Source organism: Myripristis murdjan, chromosome 12 (assembly GCF_902150065.1).
Source record: "Myripristis murdjan chromosome 12, fMyrMur1.1, whole genome shotgun sequence".
Lineage (NCBI taxonomy): Eukaryota > Metazoa > Chordata > Actinopteri > Holocentriformes > Holocentridae > Myripristis > Myripristis murdjan.
Window position 1 is genome coordinate 15,272,954 of NC_043991.1, and position 26,071 is coordinate 15,299,024.

General features: G+C 40.2%; 4 protein-coding genes across 4 annotated transcripts; 3 read left to right on the forward strand and 1 right to left on the reverse strand.

Annotated features, from left to right (window-relative positions):
- Window positions 1-4,348: 4,348 nt before the first annotated feature.
- On the forward strand, window positions 4,349-7,968 carry LOC115369474 (proteinase-activated receptor 1-like). The gene is made up of 2 exons (XM_030066091.1): window positions 4,349-4,638; window positions 5,706-7,968. The coding sequence occupies exons 1-2, from the start codon at window positions 4,572-4,574 to the stop codon at window positions 6,971-6,973; spliced, it is 1,335 nt and encodes a 444-aa protein (XP_029921951.1). The 5' UTR covers window positions 4,349-4,571; the 3' UTR covers window positions 6,974-7,968.
- Window positions 7,969-10,437: 2,469 nt separating this feature from the next.
- Window positions 10,438-12,670, forward strand: f2rl1.1 (coagulation factor II (thrombin) receptor-like 1, tandem duplicate 1). The gene is made up of 2 exons (XM_030064599.1): window positions 10,438-10,565; window positions 11,022-12,670. The coding sequence occupies exons 1-2, from the start codon at window positions 10,493-10,495 to the stop codon at window positions 12,080-12,082; spliced, it is 1,134 nt and encodes a 377-aa protein (XP_029920459.1). The 5' UTR covers window positions 10,438-10,492; the 3' UTR covers window positions 12,083-12,670.
- A 2,472-nt stretch (window positions 12,671-15,142) lies between these two features.
- On the forward strand, window positions 15,143-17,611 carry LOC115369534 (proteinase-activated receptor 2-like). The gene is made up of 2 exons (XM_030066167.1): window positions 15,143-15,334; window positions 15,694-17,611. Exons 1-2 carry the CDS (start codon window positions 15,262-15,264, stop codon window positions 16,821-16,823), a joined length of 1,203 nt encoding a protein of 400 aa, XP_029922027.1. The 5' UTR covers window positions 15,143-15,261; the 3' UTR covers window positions 16,824-17,611.
- Window positions 17,612-22,004: 4,393 nt separating this feature from the next.
- On the reverse strand, window positions 22,005-22,907 carry ch25hl2 (cholesterol 25-hydroxylase like 2). Its single transcript, XM_030065703.1, has one exon. It carries the CDS (start codon window positions 22,902-22,904, stop codon window positions 22,005-22,007), a length of 900 nt encoding a protein of 299 aa, XP_029921563.1. The 5' UTR covers window positions 22,905-22,907.
- Between the last annotated feature and the right edge of the window lie 3,164 nt (window positions 22,908-26,071).

Below are 26,071 nucleotides of genomic sequence, written 5' to 3' on the forward strand. Positions count from 1 at the left end.
GCATTTGATCAGTAAGAATGATCATTAATGTTTGAAGTGTTAAGAGCTTAAGAGCTTAAGCATTAAGCATTTGAGTTGGCAGTGTTGTGTACTGCCAAATCCCTAAAAATGAATGATTGGCAATGATTGCTACAGACAAGAGTAACCAAGAGTAATCAGTTTGTAACAAGAGTTACAAACTGGAAATCAGTCACTCTACCTTTATTTCAAGAATGTCTAAAATGAAACAGTATCACTTATTCAAGAGCAGATATGTTTTTTTGTTTGTCTAGATCAAAACAAAAAGTTTTCTCAGAATTTGGGCACCTTTTCTTTCCCCAACTCGTGCCCCAAAACCAAAAGTGACCGGGCCTTTTCTGTCCTGCTTCCAGGCTCTGGCATAATCTCCCGTCCCACATAAAGTCCTGTCCTGCCATTTCCAATTTTGAAATGGCATTTCAAATTTGAACACCCACCTGTTTTCTCTTGCCTTTAGTTCAGCCTGCAACTTTCTGTCATCTTACTGAGTTTTGGTATGTTGTTGGTTTCATTCAGTTTCTCTTTATTTGTTGACCATCTGATGATTTGATCATTTTATTCATTTTTGTGTTTTCCTTTTTTAGTCCTGCCTTGTATATATTATTCCTTTAGTCATGTATATTTGTATTGTTAATCCATTGGCCTCAATTGTTCAGCACTTTTTTTAAAATATGAAATTATAAATAAGACTGACTTAACGTGACTTGACTGTTTCATATCAAAATGGCTGCTGTGAAAATGACGTATTGCTTTTACATGTATGTGCATGTGTGTGCGGGTGTTTATCTAAACGTGCAGATATATAAACATGTGAAGAAGTGAAGAAGAAGTATTTGTATGTAATATGGTATTGCTCCAGCAATTTATATTGGTGTCTTTTCTGGTTCTGTCTTTCTTGTCTTTGTCATTTTCTGGACTTACACAGTCAGCAAAAGGCAGAATACAATGATGGAAACACCTGTGGGGAAATATTCCAACTCAACACTCTTTTTCTGATGTCTTTTATTTAGAATTTTGAATTTTGAATTTGTGGATACTGCTGGAAGATGTGAATTTCCCTCGGGAAGAATAAAGTATCTATCTATCCCTATCTATCAAGAAAGTCTTTGCACTGGTAAAAATTAAAACAGCTGTATCCATCGGCCAGAGCTGGAGGGAAAAAGAGTAGCAAAAACACAGGCCTGCCTCACATGCAGCAACATTACTGAAGCTGTCACTTCCTTCAATATCCATATATGGCAAAAGGGTTAGATAGAAGATGTTTACCAGATGCGTTGCATTCAGAAGCTAGACTAAACATGTATCATTTATCTAAACATGTACATTTTGGTTATGATTGCGTCATCCTGCAAAGTTCACATTCAAAATCAGACGTTCCTGTTTAATACAAGACTCTGCTGGCCTGTACATTCCCACGTCTGCTAAACTAAACTAAAATGCATGAAGTTCCTCTCTCAGTAACTGATTACACACATTCCTCATGTCCTTATTTTTTAAGTGCATGCAGACACTCATGCAGGGAGTTAAAGGGCAGTTTTGGTTTATTTCTGTAGAATTTATGCTTCCTTTTAGCCATTTTTAGGAAAGACAGTCGATTTCACAACTGACTGAAAAAAGGGTTCAGGTTGGCGAGCAGAAGAGAGGCTCCAAACAAAGTGCATTCCTATGTTTGTGAGAGCTACTTTTTAACAGACCCTGCCTGTTTCAGCGGACTGCCCAGTTGTCTACAAACACACACCCACTGGTGGAGTTCAACAGAGTGAGCCTATTGTAGACTTTACCATTTTCTCTGACTAGAAGAAGCCTTGACAAGATTAATACATGCTAAAAATGGCTGCAGAAAAACGGGGTGATTGAGGTTAAATGTAAACATGGTCTGTGTGAAACACAGCCCTGGAGCCGAGCCAGAAACTTCACTCGGTATCTAAACTGTCAACAGCCGTATCCTGTCTGCTCCCTGGAGCAGGAATGAGCTGTTAGTTTAGGAACACCAAGCCCAGCAGGCTGATGCAGCAGCACAACCTCAACAGGATGGACATGATGTCCAGCTGCACCCCCTATGAGACCAAAATGAATAAACTGTGGAGTACAGTGAGGACTATCTCAGATCACAGAAGGTCTATGATCGTAAATGTTCATATTTGAAATGTAGTGATGAGTTTGTTTGTGAGGAAACAGACACAGTCCAGCAATCTGTGAGTTCAGAAAAAGTGTGTCGTTGGGTTCTTACAAAAACACACTCAGGATGGATGAGTCAGCCACCCCCCCCACCCTCTCACCCCCAAAACACGTCTTCCATCTGTCTCTGTCCCAAACTTTTTTTTTTTTTTTTTCAAAACATTATTGCCTCATTTCAGTAAATCTCCCAGTTGCAGACACTGGGCCAACACAGGATAATTACTTCCATAAGTTCAGATGGTCTGAGTTTGATCCCATACATAAGTGTGATTTTTACAGCTTATGAAGCCAACAGAGCTGTGTGGTCAGTAGAGAATAATTCAGTATCACGTGGTCTCCAGGAAAGAGAAGCTGGTAGAGAGTGAATGGCTGGGTTACATAAGGAAGGAAACAAAGACATTGAAAGGCACAGAGGAAACAATACAAAACAGAAAAAGCAGGGGGACGGTTACTTTCCCACATTGATAACCTAATAAAAAGAGAAGAAATCAAAGACGTTTTGATGTCTAAACAAACTAAGTATGTCTAATCAGTGTCTGTCTGTTGCTGTGAGAGCGGCCTTGCCCATTTTAGGAAGCCTAATAAAGAGATGGAACAGAGGGTGCTACCTGTGAAACAACAAGTATAAGCATAATTGCATCTGTACTGTAAATTATTCAGAGGCCATCGCTTTACGTCAGCCAAATGTGAGCTGTAGCTTTCTCAAAAAAAAAAAAAAAAAACCTCACTGTCCATCTGGTATGTTCTGATAAATCTGTCTATCCTGCAAACAGGAAGCAGTTAAACATCTCTAGGGCCATGCTGCTCCTTGTAAAATAATGTCATGTTTATTTTACACTATGCACGCTCTGTCAGCACTAAAAATACACTGGTGATGATTTCATCCAATGTTGGTCAATGAACAACAAACATCTTTCCCGTTCATGGGACAGACACCAGCAAAATATTTTGTCATGTAGATGACCTACAAGCTTTAAGTCCCCTCGGCCGTACTGATCAGTGAGGGCGCTGCGTTTTCTGGGTCTCTAAAATTTAATTGTATTACTTCATAGCATTTGGCCAGTTCTAATAATACAGAATGTGTTAAGACTACAAATGCACTCTTTAATTTCTGTTTTCAATGCCAGACATATTATGCAGGAAGGCAAATTTAAATAAGATTAAACTTTCATGAAATTAGGAATGGCAAGGTCGTTTTTTTTTTTCTTTTTTTTTTTCCCAGAAAAAAAAAAAAAGTAAAATCAGAGAAATAATTGAATTTGCTCGTAGACCAGAGTGGTGATATTATACTACTTGTATTACTCATTGTTTGGTAAAAATAAAATGTCTTGTACTAAAATAATTCACTCTTGGATTTCATTCACTTTTTGTTTTCCATTGAATGGAAACCATGATTTTTCTCAATTTTAGACTGTGATCATTTGCTCATTTTGTTATTTTCTCATCAATTTAAAATGTGTGTCACAATCATTGTACATAAATGAATAAATAAAAGTCTTGAAACATATGTAGACACAAATAGCATATTGATCAAGACTGTTTTTTACTTGAGCATAACCTAAATAACTAAAACCATTTGTCAGGGTATGGGATACAGCACAAACATAGTGTTAAGGCCTGAGTCTTTACAGGAATATCAGAACAATACTGTAGTCAACACAGGAGGAAAAAATACAGTAACATTTGATGAACTAAGAAGTGAATTCCACACCCCCACTGTAATCCCAATAGGGATTTTATTTGGATTGAAGTTAGCAGTGAACATGTGGCTATATGTTGCTTTGTTTTAGCCTATATTTTGCATGTGTTTATTATAGTTATTGTGGGGGAAACAAACAGTGGAAGGTCTGGTGAGAGCCTTCGATTGGGCTTTAGTAGTTATTTGTCGAATTATCTTAAAATGAACCATAAGCCTCTTTACTGAGGCTGGGTTACCATGTTGTTACATGATAGTGCAATGAATAATCGGATACACTCTGAATCAATATTATCATGCTGGCTGTGGCAAATGACCGGCTCACAAAAACTCTTCTCAATGCGCTCATAATAAACATCCTCCTGTCGCTCATTGTGTGACCCAGCCCCAAAGAAACGGCAGAGGATGTGGATGTTGTTTGATAGGAGGGATTACATCAGGAGTTTGGCACTCGCCGCTCAGCTCTGAGTCAGAGGGGGCTGGAGGACCCGGGACACAGAGAGGGGGGCGTTCCGCACCCACCGGACTTTTGTTAGAGAAAAGTTCGTGCTACAGGACATTAGACGAAGCTGTGGCACGAGAGAGAAGAGGAAGAAAACACACCAACAAAACCAAATCAAACAAAAAAACGACTTTCTTTTTGGAGTTTATCAGAGAGCGTTTATAACTTTTTGCCGCGATGCTGCCCAAAACTCTCCTGCTGTTGCTGGTGTCTGCGCACGCTGCCTCGGCTGCAAAGGATAAGAGTAAGAATGGTTACATTGGTCTAGTCCAAGTTAGTGTGTGATCAATACTGAACGATTTTTAGACGTTTTATGGGCTTAATTCATGTCTTGGTGGGCTGGTTCGTAACTCTCAAGTACATTATCACTAACTCATGACCCCTTTACAGACTAAGATGAGAAAAGAAATATATTCTCTCTCTCTCTCTCTCTCTCTCTCTCTCTCTCTCTCTCTCTATATATATATATATATATATATATATATATCTATATCTATATATCGGTAACACATTACACGTTAGTTAATGCCTTAATAAACATTAAGTAACAGTTAACTAACCATAATCTAATGTGTCTAGGAATCATTTACTAATGCTGTTCATGCTAAGGTATTAATTTATATGTTATTTAAGGGTTATTGTAGATATTATTAACATTAGTAAATGCCATAATAATCATTAACTAACAGTTAATTAACCATTACAGCATTAACTAACGTTAAGTAACGTTAATTGGTGTATTCTTATTGTAAAATGTTACCTATCTATCTATCTATCTATCTATCTATCTATCTATCTATCTATCTATCTAAATATACAGCCCCTCTCTTAACCCCCTATTAACATTCATTGCTTAATGTTTCTTAGTGTAGGATTAACATCATTTTTTGCTTCATATTTAATGACTTTTCCTAGTTTAATGAGGACAAGAATGTAAACATTAAATTAAAATGATGGTATGTTTTCAATGTCCTGAATCTGTGATAGTTAGTGTGACATTTAGGAGGTCAAAACATGGTTCTTACATGAACTTTGATGCAGAAAGGTGAGGGGTACGTTTTATTTAAAGAGATGTTCAGATAGTCAACAAGACACATAAAGTATCTGACACATAAATGCGAGTAACAATTTTATTATCATTATTTTCTGGAAGTTTAAATAACTGGGGTCAAATTGACCCCATTTGATTAAAAAAAAAAAAACTATTAAATTTGAAGGTAACAGGATGATTCATGGGATAAATATTAAGTGGTATTGCCTTTCTATATCTCAGGTCTTTTGGCTCATTTTGCATTTGCTCTCTCTCCCCAGACAATTCACTTGGGAGGACTTTTGGAGCAAATAGACACTTTGGATCAGTTGAACTTCTAGATCTGTCACAGTTTGACCAGGATGGTTATATTTCCTTTATTAATGATTCTGGAAGTGGCCATAGACTTTTAAACCAAACAGCCGGGCATAAGAACAGCAGCGTGAGGGACCCAATCACAGATGAGGCCCAACTGTTCCTCACAAGCCCTCTGTCCACCATCTTCATGCCCTCCTTCTACACCCTCGTCTGCCTCATCAGTGTTCCTCTCAATGCTATCGCTGTGGTAACCTTCACCCGACACATCCGGCCCATGAAGCCTGCGGTGATCTATATGCTCAATCTAGCCTGTGCTGACTTGCTCTTTGCGCTGCTGCTTCCCTTCAAAATCTACTACCACTTCAACGGCAATGACTGGACATTTGGACCGGTGATGTGTCGTGTGGTCACAGCGGCCTTCTACTGCAACATGTATTGCTCCGTTCTCCTCATAGCTTGCATCAGTGTGGACCGACAGCTGGCTGTAGTCTACCCGATAGACTCTCTGTCATGGAGGAGGCCACGGAACGCAGTCATAGCCTGTGTGGCCATGTGGATTCTAGCTGTGGCTGGCTCGGTGCCCCTGGTCATCTTTGAGCAGACGTTTTATTTAAAGGGCCTGGGCATCAACACCTGCCATGATGTCCAGTATGTGGATGACCTACAGGGGTTCTACAAAATTTACTTCTCAACCATCTGCTGCTTCCTCTTTTTCCTGCCTCTGCTCATCACAGCGGTGTCCTACACTCGGGTGATCTGGTCACTGAGCAGGGTCCCACACGGGATTACAGGACATTCACGCAGAAAGGCAAGGGCAATGGTAATGGCACTGACAGTGCTGGTGCTGTTTGTGTTGTGTTTCACCCCCACCAACTGTCTGCTGCTGGTACACTACCTGCAGATTAGCACAAACGAAACAGGTTCCAGCGATGGCACCTATGTAGCCTATTTGGTGTTTTTGTGTTTGGGCAGTGTCAGCTGTTGCCTGGATCCCCTGATCTACTACTTTGGATCGTCTCAATGCCAGAGACAGCTGTCGGGCGTGCTGAGATGTCAGAAGAAATTGGAATTTGGAAAGAACACCAGTGCATCATCTGATTCATCCAGGACAAGCACAAGAACAATTCTTACATCCAGCTTTAAGAAAAATTCCAAGAAAACCCCTCCAGTCTCCAAAACCGACTCCTTCCAAGCAAGCCTGAACAGCCAATACAAGAAACTACTGGTGTGAAAGGACTGCCATGTTGAGGAGGAATGGATCAAAGTCAAGCTGTGATCACATTTCACTGTGCTGTGAAACAGAAGAACTGGTTTAATATGAAGTCCATGACATGTAATAGAAAATGAACAAAAATATACTGGAGCATAACAGCAAGCTATTTTAGTACTCATTATAATGTGTTTTTCTTTGAATGCTATAATGAAGGAAAGTCATGATGACAGAAAAAAAAGGTTTATAGCTGAATTTTGCAATGATGAGTCATGAGAGCTTTCATTCCAGTAGATATTCACTGACAAATAGTGTGTAGAAGTGAGCAGACAGTATTAGTAAAAGCATATGAGGAAGGAGTTATTTTAGGGTAGATTAAAACTGGCTGGTTCTTAGAAACTCAGAATTCTTGCACCAAAGAATACCCTGTCATCGCTGTACTACATATGCACATGAGTTTTGAATTATTCCATATGTATTACAATTAATAGAAGAGAACTTCTTATCTGCAGTTATATCACATTTGTCATGTATTATTTTCATCAGTTTGTTACTGAAATGCATATTCTCATGCACCTGAGCTTAGCCTGTGTAAAGCTGTCAAACAGTATTTACCTTGTACTTTGTACATATTCTTGCATATTCTTGTACAACATTTAGCACTTTTTCTGACTTATGTATGTATGTGTGAATGAAGCATGTGTTTGAATGGTCACAGTGAAAGTAAACCCAATATGTGATAAAAGTCAGTTGTTGCATAATCTGGTTCATGCTGATCCCTGCTGGTGGAAACTGTTTGCATGGCCTCAGAAGCATAAGTAATGAGACAAACTTGTCAGTAGCCAAGGTTTTTCTTCCTCCAGTAGGTGGTGCTACATCACCATTCACACAAAAACAGTAACTGGAAGTCATTATTTCAAAAGTGAGGAGGACTGCATGAGGAAGATCATTTTATATATATATACATAAAAATAAATCTTAATGTTGTGTCACTTTTGTTGTGCGTGTATACTCCTTTGAAGCCTGAGCAAATTCACTTATTTACAACATATTTAAACATATTTATAATTAAATTACAAGAAAGTCACCATAAAATTTAGATAGCAAGACAACTTCCAATGAAATTACCACACAAAAGTACAAAAACAAACCAACAAAAATCATAAATTACCTCCAAAATATCAAATCAAGTCACTTTATTTATTTATTTTTTTTCAACAATATGATGGGCAGTTTTGTGGTACTTTTATGAAATTTTCTTGTAGTATAATTTTGAATATATATTTACAATAAGTATACATAGTAGTCTGGATTTTTTGTGCTAATTTTCTGATTTTCTGTTTTTTGTATTTTTTTTTTCTTTGTAACTTCTTGCTGATTGTCTCAACCACCTTTTCCCCATGTTTCTGGCAGAAATCAAAGTGAATTTACTCAGGTTTCAAAGGGCTAAATGCTTGCGAAAGAATCTGAAGGCATTCAGATGTCTTTCACGGGCATGTAACATGAGCTTTTAAACCACATTATTCTTTCTAAATATTTAATTTTGAGTATAACATTTATGTTTAAACAGCAACTAAACACAACCTGTGCAAGTGGATGCACACAATATATCTGTATACCCAGAAGCACAGGATGCCAATTTGTTAAACTGGCATGCACTGAAGGCTGAAAACTAATCTGCTATGAAAACAAATGGAGACAAACAGTTATGGTATTTTGGATTATCAGTCCAGGGGATCACATAACAACTAATGAAGACATTACCCCGCCATGTGGACTCGTATCACACTAAGGTAACTTTACAACCCAACACTGGATGCAGCTTTTACACAAGTTATTTTTATGTGAAGGTTGTCCAACATGATGGCAAGGACTGAAATGAAAGATAATGTAAGATAAGTTGAGCTTAAAACTGGGAAAAGTGGGTCATTGTAGCAGCAAAGAATAAGATATTGTTGTTGCAGCAAAGACTATATATATGATATATTTATATATGAACAGCTTGGTGTGTCTGCTCTGTAAGGAATTTGAAACAGACTGAGGATTTCTGTGTGCCTTCTCTCCACAGCTGGGTGTCTCTGCTCAGTAAAAAACCCTGAGATGGAGCAGACCATTGTCCCACTGGAGAACGATGTGGCCTGGCTCAGACAGCAGCAGCAGGAGAAGGAGGAGGAGAACGTCCTACAGGACTCCTCAAGCAGCACGAGCTCCTCACCCTCACTGCACCGACTCAACTCTCCAGCCTGATGGTGGCACGACAAAGCCACGTCTGATTTGAAAACACTGATTGACTTCTCTGACTGAATTGAACCCAAAGAAGTGGAGCCCCCCGAATTTTATTTCCCACTCACTGGGATTCATCCAGCAGCCATGTTGGGCCACATAAGCCATCAGCAGTAAAAAAAAAAAAAAAAAAAAAAAAAAGTCTCCATGATAGAGCCAGGTTTTTTATGCTGTTGTAATAAAATCAAAGTCTCTTCCTCCTCTTACTTGAAGAATTTCATTCTTTTTCATGGTCACATGACATCACAGGGAGCCAAAAAGACAAGGCTATCTTGCCATGTGATTATTTTTGTTCCTGACCACCACATATGATCAAATTAGAAAATAAAATGCAATAGTCAATCTGACTCTTGCTATAAGATGTTGTGATGACAGAGAAATTTGATGGTAAGGGATGTTGCAGAAATATTTCCCCCAGGTTCCGGTTGACATAATTATTAGGATAGACAGATAAATTTACTTTTTTGATTCCAACTTGGGAAATTCTTGTGTTCCAGCAGCAGGTCATCCAGACATTGCGCATGAACAATAGCAGGCCACACAAAACATACCAATCAACATGAAAAGAGAGAAACATATATACATCTGTATTTAATGTATTATGATTCCTTGGCTCCAGACCAGAATCATAATCAGAAATACTTTACTGATCTCAGAGTGCAAACTGGGTCAGTGGCAGCTGCTCAAATTATCAAGAAAAGAATATAAGAAAAAGTGAAATTAAAAGAAATAGACAAAAGGAATAAGAAATAGAAAAATACGTGCTTTAGAAATTTGAAAAAAAAAAAAAAAAAAAAAAAAAGGATGTGTATTATGTAGAAATATGTGCATTAATCCTAGATGTAAAAAAAAAAAAAAAGTATACGCATTTTGTGCATTGCGTATAAATATGTCGGATGTCACTCATTGTTAGGTTAATTAATCTCAGTAATGAAAGAATGAATTTATTATTTTAGTATTTCATTCAAAACGCGGTCAGGGTCACTGGCCACGGGTTTCGGTTTTAGCCTGTAGTTCTTCGTCCATTCAGCACGGCGTTGTTGTTTTGTTTTGTTTTGTTTTCCAGACTTGGCGACGAATGCAGTTCACGAGTGAGACATCTCGCTTGTGTTCTAGCTCTTCTGACACTCGCACATGCGCAGCACCGACACCAGTGACATCACGCAGGTATCAAAACCACCTGTCCGGGAGAGACGGGTAGTAGTTGCAACCACACCCGTTGCGTCAACTCCATTTTTTGAAACTCGGAGCTCTAGTATGATCTGGATGGTACGCTGGACCTGCCTGTTGCTGCTTGTGTCTTGCTTAAAGACGTGTCTGTGTCAGAAAGGTAAGGCTTGCTCCTGTCTGCTCTTTCCACTGCTGATCGTGTGTTTTGGACAAAGAATATATTATCCTTACTTGAGTTGTACTTAATACATAAGGTCGCACAATAGACCTATTCGATGATTCATAAGTTGTACATTTGTTTTTATTGCCTTTGACCCTGATTGTGGTTCTAAATAAAATCTGGCAGAATTCATTCTTATTTAAAAAACAAAAACAAAAAACAAAAAACAATAGGCTTCATAGATAATGGATCAGCCTTCATGCAGCCAATAAATCAAGTCCACATTTAAACATATAGGCTAAGCTACAGCAAACAAGTCAGAGTGGACACAGGTCAAAGGAATAATAGGTGCTGACTGTACTCACTCTTAACTTTCACATTCTAGCAAATCACAGTGAGTCACTGACAGGAAAACTAACATATTTCTGCTTTTCATACTTCTGTCCCACCACAAAGATGAAAGAGGACTCAGTGGCACAGAGACACAGGATGGGCAGGTGTGGCTCAGCCCGACATCCAAGATGATCTTGGAAAGTCGCCTCACGACCGTCTTTCTCCCCATAATCTATATCATCGTGTTTATCGTGGGGCTGCCCACCAACGCCATGGCGATCTGGGTGTTCCTCTTCAGGACCAAGACAAAGCATCCGGCATCCATCTTCATGGTCAACCTGGCTCTGTCTGACCTGCTGTTTGTCATCTGGACCCCCCTCAAGATCGCCTACCACCTCAACGGCAACAACTGGATCTACGGAGAGGGGCTGTGTGAAGTCCTGGTTGCTTTTTTTTATGGCAACATGTACTGCTCAGTCGCCTTTATTGCCTGCATAAGTGTTCAGCGTTACTGGGGCGTAGTTTATCCGTTGTCCAGGCAGAGACGGGACAAATGGGTAGCCATCGGTGTGTCTGTTGCGATCTGGGCAGTGGTCTGGCTTATCACGACGCCTCTCTACTTGTACGACCAAACAGTGAAGGTAAGAAACCTCAACATCGTCACCTGCCATGATGTGACAAAGCCCAGCCAAAAGAAAATAGCAGCTGGCTATTTCCTGACCATGGCCATGCTGGGATTCGTCTTGCCCACCATCGTATGCATTGTGTCTTACGTCCTCATGCTCAAATCTCTGCGGAACTCCATGGTGGACGACACTATTGCCAAAAAGCGACGCAAGGCCATAGTTTTGATCATCACCGTCCTGGTCATGTTTTTGCTGTGCTTCACGCCCAGTAACATCATGTTGGTGGCGCACTACATCCTCCTGTTGCATGGAGCGGAGAACAACTGGTACGGCTTCTACATCACCACGCTGTGCTTGGCCAGTCTCAACAGCTGCGTGGACCCGTTTGTCTACTACTTCATCTCGGAGGAGTTCAGGGAGCATGTGAAGAACACGCTGATCTGCAGGAGCGAGAGGACAGTGCAGAGGATGAGGGTGTCCTTCAGCGCTCTGAAGTACTCGAAGAAGAGCAGCACCTATACGTCTGACTCAGGGAATACACAGAGCAGTAGCTGCTAGCAGGCTGGTGCACTGTTGGATTTGAGAGGTGAAATTGTTTGACCCCTTACTCAAGTACTTATTTATTATACTTGGAGTTCCTCCATCTCAGGGTTAGTCTGTGTGTGGCAATAACCTCCTTTTTGGGGTGTAAATATATATCAAGCTTTTTATTCAAGATATAAATACGGGAATTGAGTGATTAAAGTGGGTGTTTTTTACATTACGTTTGATGCAATCTTCTGCTTCAGATAACTTTTAATTGATTTTAGTGACTGATATTGCTGGCACAGCTCACTTGAAGTGTGTCCAAGTCTTTTAGCTTGTTTGAATTTAGATCTAAGGAATTTTATTTTTGTTTTTACATTTTTGTTTTTTTTTAGTTTGTTTTGTTTTGTTGTTGGAGCCAATGACGTGCCATAAGACTTCATGACGGTCCCAAAAGTAGAGACAGTACACAGTGTTCATGAAGCAAAACATGCACTGATTTTTTTTTAGTCACATAAGCCATATATTTAATTATTTTGCTATGTATATATTTTGTGCATATATATTTTTGGCACTCCTTTTGATTTTATTTTAACTTTTCAATAAAAGTATATGTCCAAAACTTTGTTGGGTTGTTCCTTATACTGAATTCTTATTGACATTTGATGCTTTGTCTTTGCCTTTATCCTGTTAATGGGAAAGGGTAAATTCTTTATTTTTAGTATAGGCATTCCTTACCATGTACTTGTACCTTGGACCCAGCCAGTGTGATTTCAGAAATGTCGCTTCCTCAATCCAAGAATAACAAATACCGTGATGTAACGATAAGAAGATTCACTCTTAGGAAGGAAGAGGAATCACTGAGCCCTGAGGAGATGCATGGCGTGTGTGTGTGTGTGTGTGTGTGTGTGTGTGTTCATCAAAACTTTTACACAGGATAATTTATCAAATGTTCAACTTCTGTTTATCAAGTGATACTTTGTGGATACGGCACAGTCACCCATGCTTTTTCTGTATTGTTGCCCAAAATGCTGCAATTCTGCATTGTCGCCTCGGTCTTGTTTTCAACTTTCACTAACAGCTGGAAAAGCTCCCTCTGCAACAGAAAGATAAGATTACATCACTTTAATTTTTACACTCAAATTATTTTAAGGTTTTGCCTATCACATCAAAGCATGGGTAAATCTGGCACCAAGCTCTGTATCACAACCTGAGACCCCGTGCTTAAACACAAGATCACAATCAGGCTGTGCCACCAGGGTCCAAAGAGCTTATGGTGGTTAAAAATTCATTTTTATAGACTTACTTTTATGTATTGACCTCGTCTTAATTGTGTTTAACATCCTGTACAGCACTTGCCTCGCCATATTTTTCCTACATTGCCTCTACTCCTTTTGTGGAGGATTATATCTGCCTTCATTTTTTTTTCTCCTTGGCAAAGCACTGTGTGACTGGAGGAGAGCTGTTGTAAACACTGCATGCCATTGTTTAAGGCTACAAACTGAAGAAGGGCCACATAGTTGAAACATTATTGTCAACAGTGGGAATAATTTGATGGTTATGGTTGGAGTGTTTTGGGGCCCTAAACACAATCCTGTTCAGGGCCTCAAGACAACAGCCAGCTCTGGTTTGGAAAACTTTTGATTAGTATTTTAAGTAGTATTAGTATAATTATATGAAGTGATTCTTTTTTAAACAATTGTGTGTCATGTGCATTATGTTTATGTATACTGCACTTGATCAATTCACATATCTGCTTCCTTAGCCCTCACACATTGTTACGTATGCTGTACAATTATATTTTGTCCCATTTTCCTCCGGTCTGAATATTTTTTTTTTTTTTTTAGATTTTAGCATACATAGACCATACATAGACTACACCCTAAATAATATATATTTAGATTAGAATTTGATTTTTTTTTTTTTAACATATACAGCACTTTTTCTCATGTTTACTCATAACAACTAGTCCAATCCATTCCCTTTCCCAAATTTGCCCTCGAGTGTACAGTGTTTTGCTTAACTTGTAATATGGTGATGGTTCAATATTTATTTATTGGTCTGACTGTGTCTCTTTACGAATTTCACATCCAGTCTACTTTACAGCCTATTCGTGTGCTTTTCTTTCATTTTATAGTTGCAGAGTGCAATACACACGCATACACACGCTAAAAATTCCTGTAGAAACATATTTATTAATAGCCTTTACTCGAGAGACGAGATTTTATGCGGTCGTGTCAACATGGTAACCCTAGTTTAGCAAAATTCTCGCGTTAGGGTTAAGGTCAGGGTAATGGTGTAAAATCCCGCGAGTATTTTGCAAATCTAGGGTTACCATCGAGACGCGACCCTTTTGTGCTGCGTTCAGGTACCGTAAACACCAGCGTCTGTTTTAGCGCTGAATATCCGGCTCGTACTTCCAACTGGAAACCTGATATTTTCCTGAAAGCTCCGATATGTGCACACACTCTTATGCAACAGCTCTGCCATAAACTCCAACTTTTAAGAAAGTTTATAATGTCTAGTTTTGGCTGACACTGTAGAGAATGTGTAAATTATGTTTTTGTCCTCCCTATTTATATTCACGAGGAGGACAGAATAGTAGAAACACCTCTCAATAAAATGCAGTCCAGAACAACAGCACCGCGAACTATGAGCTCAATGCCAAAAGAAAACCTGAGCGATACAGACATCATAAAAGTAAACTTTATGGCAGAACAGTTGTATTGGGTTGCATTAGACTGTGCAGTTAGAGCTAATAATAATAAAGTGGCCACTGAGTTATCTGATGAGGAGGAGATAATAATACTACGGAAATCCTGGGTAATGGTGACCATTAAACATAAGTAAATCCAGATTGAAAACTACTCTCAGCTCGCATGCTTAAAAAAAAAAAAACGACCTGTCAAAAAACTGAGCGCATTTTGTCAAATTAACCGTTTAATGGCTTTAGCTGCCTTTTGATATAGCCTTGGAGACCTGTAACATTAGCTTACGTGACTTTACGTACTGCTGTGATTTTTTTCTCTTCCCATGTGCCATGAACACATCATTCTCCTTGTACAGCGGAAGGCGTGACAGGTTTGACGTAACACGCAGACAGGTAGTTTCAGGGTGTGTCTTCACTAAGGACGAATTTGTCCAACATATAAAGAAAAAGCCCAGTCGAAACCTTAGTCAATCAGTGACTTGAGTTCACAAAGTTAATAGTCATGGCCTTAACACGATTACAGGGATTGCTTCTGCTGATACTCTACTGGATTAATACCTCAAATGCCATTCCAGGTAAGGTCGGAAGTGCGGCTGATCTTATTGTTTAAATAGAGATATTGAGGTTAAATGCACCTAGGTGACAGGATAATCAGAAATTATCAGCATTTCGGGGCATAAGTCAGAATGTTAAATGTTTGGTGGATTAAAGCTGATATTTTGCTGAGTTAAGATAAATATTTCAGCGCCTGAGACGCGGTTGGGCAACACTACAATGCCGACAAACCAGGAATAAAGGGTGAAATTTGATAGCCTTGTAAATGAGACATCATGCAATCTCTTTAAACACCGAACTTTACCTTACTGGTTACTTTGAACTAATTATTTGGTTGGATTGTAGAAATGCTATAATAAATTGTTTTTGTTTGTTCAAGGGAAAGGACGTGGGTTTATTGGATATAAGGACCCTGATTCAGATAAGGTTGTTGTGGACAAGGCCACGGCTGATGCACTGAAGAGCAGTTTGACCACAGTCTTCCTCCCAGTCATCTACATCATTGTATTTGTCCTGGGGCTGCCCACCAACGCCATGGCGATCTGGGTGTTCCTCTTCAGGACCAAGAAAAAGCACCCCGCATCCATCTACATGGCCAACCTGGCTCTGTCTGACCTGCTGTTTGTCATCTGGACCCCTCTCAAGATTGCATACCATTTTAATGGCAACAACTGGATCTATGGAGAGGGGCTGTGCAAAGTCCTGGTGAGCTTCTTCTACGGGAACATGTATTGCTCCGTCCTCTTCATCACCTGCCTCAGTGTGCAGAGGTACTGGGTTGTGGCCCACCCTCTATCCCAGCAGAGGAAGAACAACAAAGTGGCTGTTATTATCTCCGTATCCATCTGGGCTTTCATCTGGCTCACCGCTACCCCTCTGTATCTCTATAACCACACTGCTACCATCAAAGACCTCAACATTATCACCTGCCATGATGTCAACGCTGTCAACCAAACGGTCAAAGAAAAAAATCTGCTTGCTCCTGCCCAGGATGTTCATGAAGATGTATTCACCGATGTCCAGCTGCTCTACTACTACTTCATCCTCACCGCTGTGTTTGTGTTCCTTGTCCCGTGTATAGTGATTGTTGTGGCCTACATCCTTTTACTGCGCACCCTTGGGAACAGCATGGTGGACAGCACAGCAGCAAAGAACCGGCAGAAAGCTATAGTGTTGATCGTGACTGTGCTGGTGACATTTCTGGTGTGTTTCATCCCCAGCAATATAATGCTGGTGGTGCACTACTCCCTGCTCCGGTACGGGAGGCACAATAATTACTATGCCTTCTATATCACCACGTTGTGCCTGGCCAGCCTTAACAGCTGCCTGGACCCCTTCATCTACTACTTTGTGTCAGAGGACTTTAGAAACCATGTGAAGAATACTCTGCTGTGCAGGAGCAGCCGGACTGTGGAAAGGATGAGGGTCTCGTTCAGCTCCATGAAGTACTCCAAGAAGAGCAAGTCCTACATGTCAGACACAGGGAATACAGAGAGCAGCACGTGCTAGTCAAGGGGAGAAGAGAAAAGACTCAAAGTGCCTGTGCTTGTGCTCTGGTGCACTGCAAATGTCATGTTGTGCACACCTCTGCAGCACCGGGAAGGAATAAACAATGACAGCATAATTATAATGCTTTGGTATCTGCAAAGCATCAGATAACCACCTAAGACGAGCCATCATCCCAGCTCTGCAAGAAGCAAAATGTGTGCTCGGACAATATTTTTAGAATATTTAACGTTGAAAATGACTGAGCTGGGGTGACAACAAGACAATCTTTGAAATGTGTATTTTTTTTTTTTTTAATGTCATCAACAGTTGTATAAAGTTGAAATGTGAAAGACAAGGATACGTTATAATTGATTTTTATATGAACAAAAAAAAAAGTTTTAGGTCCGTGAAGACCCACAGCTGCGCAGTTATGGTATCTATCGTCGTGTGTGGCATTTTTTTTAAATAACCAAAGACTAGTGAAAGCCAAAAACATAACTTTATTGAAATGGGCAAATTAATTTGTGTATTCAGTGGAAGGAAGTTGCAGGGTGTTCTGACAGCAAAACAAAACGTAATGCAACAATGTGGCCTTGGCCAAATTGGCATAAAAACAAAAAAAAAAAACTTCCTTTTCTTTCTTCCCTGTTTTCCTTGCCCATTTACAAGTGTAGCATGTAAGCTACAATTTTATTTAATCTTTTTAAACCTCATGTGCCATTGTGTCGATTTAATTTTGTGCAACTTTTGAGTGTCGTCAAAATATGTTTGTTTGTTACACTATGTCGTAAATAAATGATAAAACAACAGCTTGTAGATTCTTTGAGACTTTTTTACTCTTGCGCAACCTAATCAAGATGCCAGTGTTGGGGGGTGAGTCATCTCTCAATTTCATCACGTCGCTGAAGACTGAGACGAGATTCACCGTCATGGGCTGTTTGTTATGTCTTGTGGAAATACAAGTTGTTAGGAATTCATGGAATGTGTGCTGGTGATTTTGAGTGCAAGAAAGCTTCAAGATCAGAGCTTTTAGTATCAAAACAAGTGTAAATGGGTGAGGGGTTGTAGTATTCTTCACATCATTTCCTGGCGAAAACCTCCGTACTGATTTCTTGTCCCAGAAAGGGGGTTATGGTGGTTGAGCTTCAAGAATGTTTAAATGCATGATGGGGCATGTTGGTGTTCCCAGTGACATGCTGATCCTCACAGATAGAATCGAGTTAGAGTCACACAGAGGCATGTAAACGGGCTATTCCTGGATTACTGTTGTTGCGTTTTGGTTCTTGCCCCCGCAGTTTCAGTGTCAGGCCACAGGTTTACCATTATGTAAAAATAACCTAGGAGGACAATGACAATTCCAACCAAACCCACTTTCAACACATGGCTGAGTCAGACATTTTTTTTTTTTTTTTTTTTTTAAGCTGAGATTCTCAGTCTGTTTTGATAGTTGTGAATGCAGCCCCATTCCTGAATTTGGAGCCAACATTCAGTTTGTAGCTTAGTTAAAACCAAATCTGTGTTTTCAAATGAAAATGAAGACTTACCCGAAGACCTTTTTTCTACAAAACCTAGCCTGTTTTCTAAAAGACAATAAATATAGATTAGGGGGCATTGTGAACTAGAATGAATGGATGTGGGCTTTTATCTCAAGATAAGGAGTAGGTAAAGGGATCAGCATTACCTCCCCCACCCCAACCATCACCCCACTCCCCTGTCTATACACACACACACACACAGATGTTTGTGGTGATAGTTTCCTGCTAAATGACTGGTTGAGGCAGTGCTCGAGGCTCTTTGAGAAGTGAATGATTGTTGTGGAGTCTCATCTAACCTATTGTCAGCGCCCTGTGAGCAGTATATACCTTCTTTTCACACATTAGAACCACTCCCAGGCCTTGTTTTCAGCCCCTCTGGTGAGTTTAGTCTCACAACACGGATCAGAAGCCCATGTGGTGAGGGGAGCATGTTCATATCAAGATGAGCACAGTGACACACAAACCTGTACAGGACAAGTACATGCAAGCATATACGAATAAACACACAGTCATCATCATGATCTTGACTATATGAGCCGTGGAAGGCAGGGTTGTTATGCGAAGAATGGAGAAACTACCAACACTTTGGATGTCAGTCTTAGAAGAACTGTGTCACAACTAAATTAATTTTGGCTCAATTTGACCCACTTCAACATTTAACACCTCTGATGATCTGTTTTAAATGTCCTGGAAACATTTGGCACCTATAGGTGTGTGTTACAGGTGACCCCAGGCTGTTTTAGCTATGTGTTGTTGTTTTGCGTGACACTGAGGATCTATCACATGCCATTTATAATCATCAAAAAACTTCCTTCTGCTTTAGTGCAACAATCTAGTGGTGCAAAAAGCACTGACAATTCATAAGACATTTGGGGGAGCAAAACATGATTCCCACAAGAACTTTGATATATAAGGGAGGGTGAGTGGATAAGGTCATTTAGACAGCTATTTAGACAGTCAACACGACATATAAAATACCTGACATATGAACTTGCGTAACAATTTTTATTAAAATAATTTCCAGGTGTTTTATTGTTTTATTTATTGTTTTGGTCAAACTGATCCCAACTGATAAAAAAAAAGTTAGTAAATTTTACAGTAACAGGAGGGTTAATGTATCACATAGTTTAATAAATATTTCATCGTTCCTGTTGTTGTGCTTTGTCCAAATGTTATCATGGCACGTTGTCATTTTCATGCACATGCCTGGAAAGTGTGGATAAGATTTGACAGAGGATATGAAGAAACAGAAAATCCGGTCAGGTTTGCCTGCTTGTTTCAGCTGTTTTCTCATGATGCATTCAAGGTAACTGTGAACTTGTGTTATGAAGGGGAGTGTAGGAAACCTTCACAGTGTGGATTTCCTTTACTTCAGAGTATGACAACATAGTACGTCCCTGAGCTATCGTATTACCATGAAGGTCAGACAGTTACAAGTTCTCAGGCACTTTGGCCAGACTATAAATCGGCAAGTATCTTGTGTCACAGGCAGTCATAACGAATGAAATTCATTTGCATTTCGTACGTTTGGCTCAGGGCTGTGGCACCAGACGATCGTGATCCTCAGTTTCGCTACTGCAGGTAAAGCTTAATTTTGTGGTACATGCACAGCAGTGAAAAAAGGTTGAGTACTACAGGAGAAAAATAATGCTGTGACATGTCTGTGAAACATATTACTTTTCTATAGCAGTAGCACTGTTCACCATGTCACCATTTCATAAAATTACCCTTTTATGGTATCACTGTCCACATAATGACGTGGAAATTCACAAATGATACAGATGCCCTAAGCTAGCCTACATAGTCAAGAGGGTTTCCTTTTATGGAAAGTGTTTGTTATGGTCCTGGAAATATTTCACAGTTTCAGCAATGTCTATGTGTGTGACATTCCTAGAGGTTATAATAACCACAGGATAAACGTATGTACACGTATGAATTAATGAAAAAAATAATAGGTGGGAAAACTAAACAAGAGCCACATAAGGTGTATCTCATGTTATAACTAGTGCTTAATCATATGTCAGTAATGAGACTCAAACTAAAAGGGTGATAATACGTACACAGAATAGATTGATGACACTATCAGAGTTGTGATTCAACTTTATTTTATTTATGCTGAAGACTCCTATTCTGCAATGCACATATAACGTATAAAGAGACAGGTATGCACCAGGACTCTGAACAGTGTTGGCTTGTTTCAACAGTCAGCTTCCTCTCCAAGCAATAACATGCCAAACCAGTTCTGTCAGTATCGTTTCCTAGTGAGTAATAACAAAGGAAGGTGAGCCACAGAGAGCTGCCTTTCCAATAAGAGTTAAACAACATCTGTGAACACGGTCCAATTCTGCAATACACTACATTTCCTCTGTAATTTCATTGAACTGCTCGTGCAGTAAAGGAGAAGTGGCTGTGTTTCTGTCATGCTGGAAATGTCATGATAAAAAATACTCTGTGGTTTCGGTCAACACGACAGGTGCAGCTAAGCCACAGAAACAACCTTATCAGAGACTGTTCTTCATTTGCTTTTAGTTGAGATGGAGTTGTTCTGTTTTCTGATTCAAGCTTGGATCAAAAACTATTATATTTATAGCGACCTCTGCTGGTTAATATGTTGAAGTGTAAGCACTTATGTGTAGGTGAGCAACTCAAGAGTCTCTGCAAACAAAGGTCAAGTATTGACTCACTGAATATTGTAACACAGTCATGGGAATCTCATTCCCATGGCACATTATACTGACTCAAAAAGGCCACCTGATGATTGACTGGAAAGTTTGCTTAAAACTGCTGGTAAGAGAGCTCAGATATGCCAAGGAGAGGAAGTTATAAATGTATATGTTCACTGCTGTTGTAGGCTATGTCCAAACAAAAGTATTCTGTTTTGTGAGTTTGAGACCTCTGCCAATAGGAGCATTTTGTTTGAAAGAGAGGATGATAAATTAGTATTGCCTCCACGCATCATACTAGGATGCAGCTAAAAGACTGCCATTCATGTGTGTGAGAAAAAGAGAGAGGGTGCTAGAGGGAGAGCGAGAGACACAATGTATGCGTACGTGCGTGTGATCAGGTTGACAGACAAACAAATGCTCATTGATGGTTTTAATGACCTAGAATATTTAAAATACTCAAATTGACTTATTGTAGGAATTGGTATTCCTTAAACAAGTAGGTGGAATTGCTTCCTCTCCTTTTTTTCTTTTTCTTTTTTGTTTCTTTTTTTGTGGTTTTTGTTTTTGTTTGTGTTTAAATAGCATAGACAGTATCCTTCACAAATACAGCGACCTGACCTGAGATTGCCATCGAGACCAAATAAACCCACATCAAACTGAGGAAGTAAATAGAAAAGCAGAATCTATACTATCATTGTATGTGAAGGAGACCTGAAATATAATTATTCATGACTTACCAGACACTACCAAAAAAGGTTAGACTGATAATCAACCACTTAAGTGTGAAGCATAGGCGTGCTCTATTAAGAAGCAAAAGAAAACATCAAAATTGGGAAGGTCAGTATAATCACATCAAAAACAGACAGAGAGGGCAAGAGAAGAAGACATGGGACAGAAAAGTGTTCTGTAGAAATGAGAGCAGAGAGATCAGCTGGGCACTGGACGGAGGAGAGGTAGAAAGGGGTAGTATGTGGGAAAGGCAGTGGCAAATTCCGGTGCTTTTAGTCTTTCCTCCCTTTCATATCCTCTGGCTCTGCAGTGGCAGCGTGGCTTGAGGGAGTTGGCACAATGTGTGTGCCCCCTAGCCAGTCCCAGTGAGAGAAGAACGGGGCAAAGTTGGTACCAGGACGCTGATGGTGCGCGTCGTGCTTGGGCGCACCACCCCATAGTCCAAAGGGAACCAGATGATGCATGGACCATGGGAAGTCATAGCCACAGTGGTCTTCAGTGGAAACATAGATGTTGAAGACCATGAAGCCCCATGTAGTGAGGCAGTGGCACTGAAGCAGAATGGGGTCCACTGTGGCCCAGAATCCCACACTGAAAAGCTCCCAGCCAGACAGGTACTGGGTGACCAGGCTGAAGGGTTGGTTGTACTGGTGGTGCACGGCGTGGAAGGTCCGGTACAACCAGGGAACCCGGTGGTGCAACAGGTGCCACAGGTAATACTGGAAGTCAAAGACCACCGTGCAGCCCAGGATGCCCAGGAAGAAGCCCCAGAGAGAGGGTGCTTCACGGGGCAGCGGGGTGGGAGGCCTCCACAGCCACTGGGCTACCGCAGCAGGAAAGATGTAAAGCAGGTGGTTGTACACGGTGACCCCCAAGGTAGTCCAGATGTTCGACCAGGTGACGGGTCTGTCCGGATGCAGCTTGTAGCGGTTGATGCAGGGCCAGGTGGGAGCCAGCAGGTCCAGCACGGTGTAAACCGCCACCAGGAAGAAGTAGGTGCAGACGGAGAGGACCACGGGGAAGAGAGGGCTCCTCAGGAGGTCGTGGTGGTTCTGGTGGAGGTAGTCCCAGGCAGGCTGCAGGACCAAGCCCTCAGACAGACTTACAGTCATGTTGCCCACATCCGACATCCAGGATAAAGCCTCGGTGCTGAGTAACCTGCCTGAGCTCATTTCTGATGATGCAGAATCTCTTTCCAAGGAAGGTTGGACCAAGATTACTGTCTAACAAGCTAAATGAATGGCAAGATCCCTTTGGCTAGCTCGTATACGTTGAGCAAAAGCAAATTGTCTGGTGATGGCGTGCCAAATTGGACTGGCAGTTCGTCTTAGCCTCTTATGTATGTTGAAGCCCCACCTCCACCCCCACCCTCCGTGTTTTAAAAGAAGGCGCTCTGTAAAGGGCCTTTTTCATGGGCACAAGGACGGCAGCCAGGAGTCAGGAGCTGCACCACAACAGCTCTCATTTTTGACCCAAATCATGGAGAGAGAGCTTCCGTTACTTGTGAATTTGACTTTATCACAAAAACATAAAGGGGTAGTGTGTTTGTGTGTGCGTGTGTGTGTGTGCATGCATTTGTGTGTGCATGTGTGTGTGTATGTGAGTGTGTGTGTGTGTTTATTCCATTATTAACCCCAAAATGATGATTAGAGATATTAAGGCTAACTTTAGATGCATCAGATTTGTTTAATTATTCTAATTTCTCTCTCTCTCTCTCTCTCTCTCTCTCTCTCTCTCTCTCTCTCCCTCCCTCCGTCCCTCTCTCTCTCTCTCTCTCTCTCTCACACACACACACACACACACACACACACACACACACACACACACACACACACAGACACACCAGGGGCCCAAAAGAGTAATCAATCATAGAAAAACTGTTAGGGGAGACATGGATTCAAAAGCTCTGGGTTGTAGTTGGCTTATTGCTCAGTTTGTTTGCATAAGCATGACAATGTTTCATTGTTGAAAACTGAAAAAGCAGAGCAGCCATCGCAGCTCTTGTTTCTATGGTGTGATTTTAATAATTCTACTCACAAGGGAGGGTTTTTTTTATGGGTTATCATATGCTGTTAGTCACTGAGTCACTTTAAATATTAATCCCTTTTTGTAAATACCATCAGAATAAACACCATGTAGGCATGGCTTTCTCCGAGGCACCAGAAATTAATCTCTGTAACAAATGAAAGTAATATATACATAAAAGTTTTAGTTATTTTATTAGACATTTGTCACATTGGAGGGTTTAAGCTTTTGATAGAAAGAGTCAGAGCTCAGTTGCGAGCTTAGGTTTTGATTCAGAACTGGCTGAATCAAACCACATGTAAATTTATCACATACATGGGGAGAGGCTGACTGCACAGGTGCCTGATCTTGTTTTGAGGAAGCACGTCCAAAATATTGAAATCAGCTGTTTTCTGCTGCCCCCTGTTTGTCCCTTAGAATGCTGCAATGAATATGGCTTTCAATGTGTCTCACACATATCACACGTGCCTTCAGCTCTTAGAAATCAAAAGGTTTTATTTGATGTGAGGATGCCTAAATAAAAGATCCTTGACTATCTTCAGAGAAGTAGAGCTGTTACATTAGACTTTTTTGATTCATGATTTACAGTACTATTTAAAATTTTGGACACACCTTTTCATTCAATGGTTTTTCTTCATTTTTATTATTAAAACATATTCTGGTTTGTTTAACACATTTTTGTTTTCTACATAATCCCATATGCGTTCCCTCATAGTTTTGATGTCGTCAGTATTAATCTAAAGTGCGATGTATAACATAATAAAAATAAAGAAAAAACTATTGCACAAGTCAGCCCACAGGGCATTCAAGTGGGTTGTGGGCAGGAGATGGCGACAGCGAGGGGTTCCTATTTCACCCCTCAGAATTGAATAAATGAAATGACAGCTATGGCTAAAACAGCAGTCAGTATCCTCTCTGACGATAAGTTTCATAAGATTTAATAACCAGTGCGCACACCAACACGTAAACTTTTATTGGATGAAATTGAATCATTTAGCTATTCAAACAATATGCCACATTTGACCTTTTTAGTTTTATATACCATTTTCATAAATTGATCACGTTCAAAACATATTTTGTAAATGTGAGTTACAAGGAATAGAGGGTGAGAGATGTTATAATCTCCGGAATGATGCCACTTACACAGGTCTGAGCATGTCTCTGTGGCTCAGATTATAATTAGACTGTAACTGCATGAAACCCTGGAGTCAACACACCTGAAATGAAGTTTTAAAACAAAAAACTTAAAGGAAGTTTAAAAGCGCTTGCTTCTCTAATTCTCTTACCACTATGTAAAATAATGAATCTATCTGTAAACAGATCTGTATATGGATCCAACTAGGAAGGTTAAACAGATGCAGGTCTGATAAAACAACCAGAGTAACTAACAGTTAAAAAAAAATGGTCAGAATTTCCTTGGATGGGGAAGAGCTAAGACAAAGTGCCTGCAGACAACATACAACAATACAACATACAGTTTTTTCTTCTGGTGTTCAAAAAAGGGAAAAAAAGAAGAAATAAAAAGAATGAAATCAAATAAATCAATAACAAACAATAACAAAAAATAATAAGCAGAGGAGTATTGTAAATGCTTGGTGTGTATATAATGTACCCTATATCAGCCATATGTTTATTTTCCAGTTGAGAGTAATGCATGCAATATGATGCAATATTACATATAAACATGCAACATTTTCACAGATTTACTGGCAGACATTTTGCCAGACGCTCTTCAGAGCTGATGGGCTGCTTGCTGAACATTGTTTTGCTTCTCAGTGATGGACCAACTCGCTGAGGCAGGGAGTCAAAATAAGATACTTGAAAAAGTCCTAGAAACAGCAGATTTTTATTGCAATTCCTGCAGAACTCATCTGTTTGATTGCTTATCTGAATGATGTGGGCCTGAGCCAGCTGGCCTGTTTGTGGACTTTGCTTAAATGTTTGCTAGAGCAAAGCTTGACATGCAATCTTCCATCAGTCTGTCTTTGAAAACTGAGCCTAGATTTTTGACACTCCCCACATGATCTCAAAAGGGGGGACATTCAGGATGAGGATGAAGCTTAATGTGAAGAGACTAGGTGGAGGGAGTGAGTAGTTTTTTTCCTGTTCAGTTCCTTTGACTTGAGGTCTGCAATGCATTTCAACAGCAAATACCTTCAATGTGGCATAAGAACCTGGGGCGGAGGCAGCCAGTTCATTCAGATTAAGAATATTCAGGTGTAACACCGCACACAGCAGTTAGGTCCTATCCTGATCGGTGCGACAGCGCTCTGGTAGACAGCTTCAACTTGGTGTGGTCCTATTCCAGGTCCTG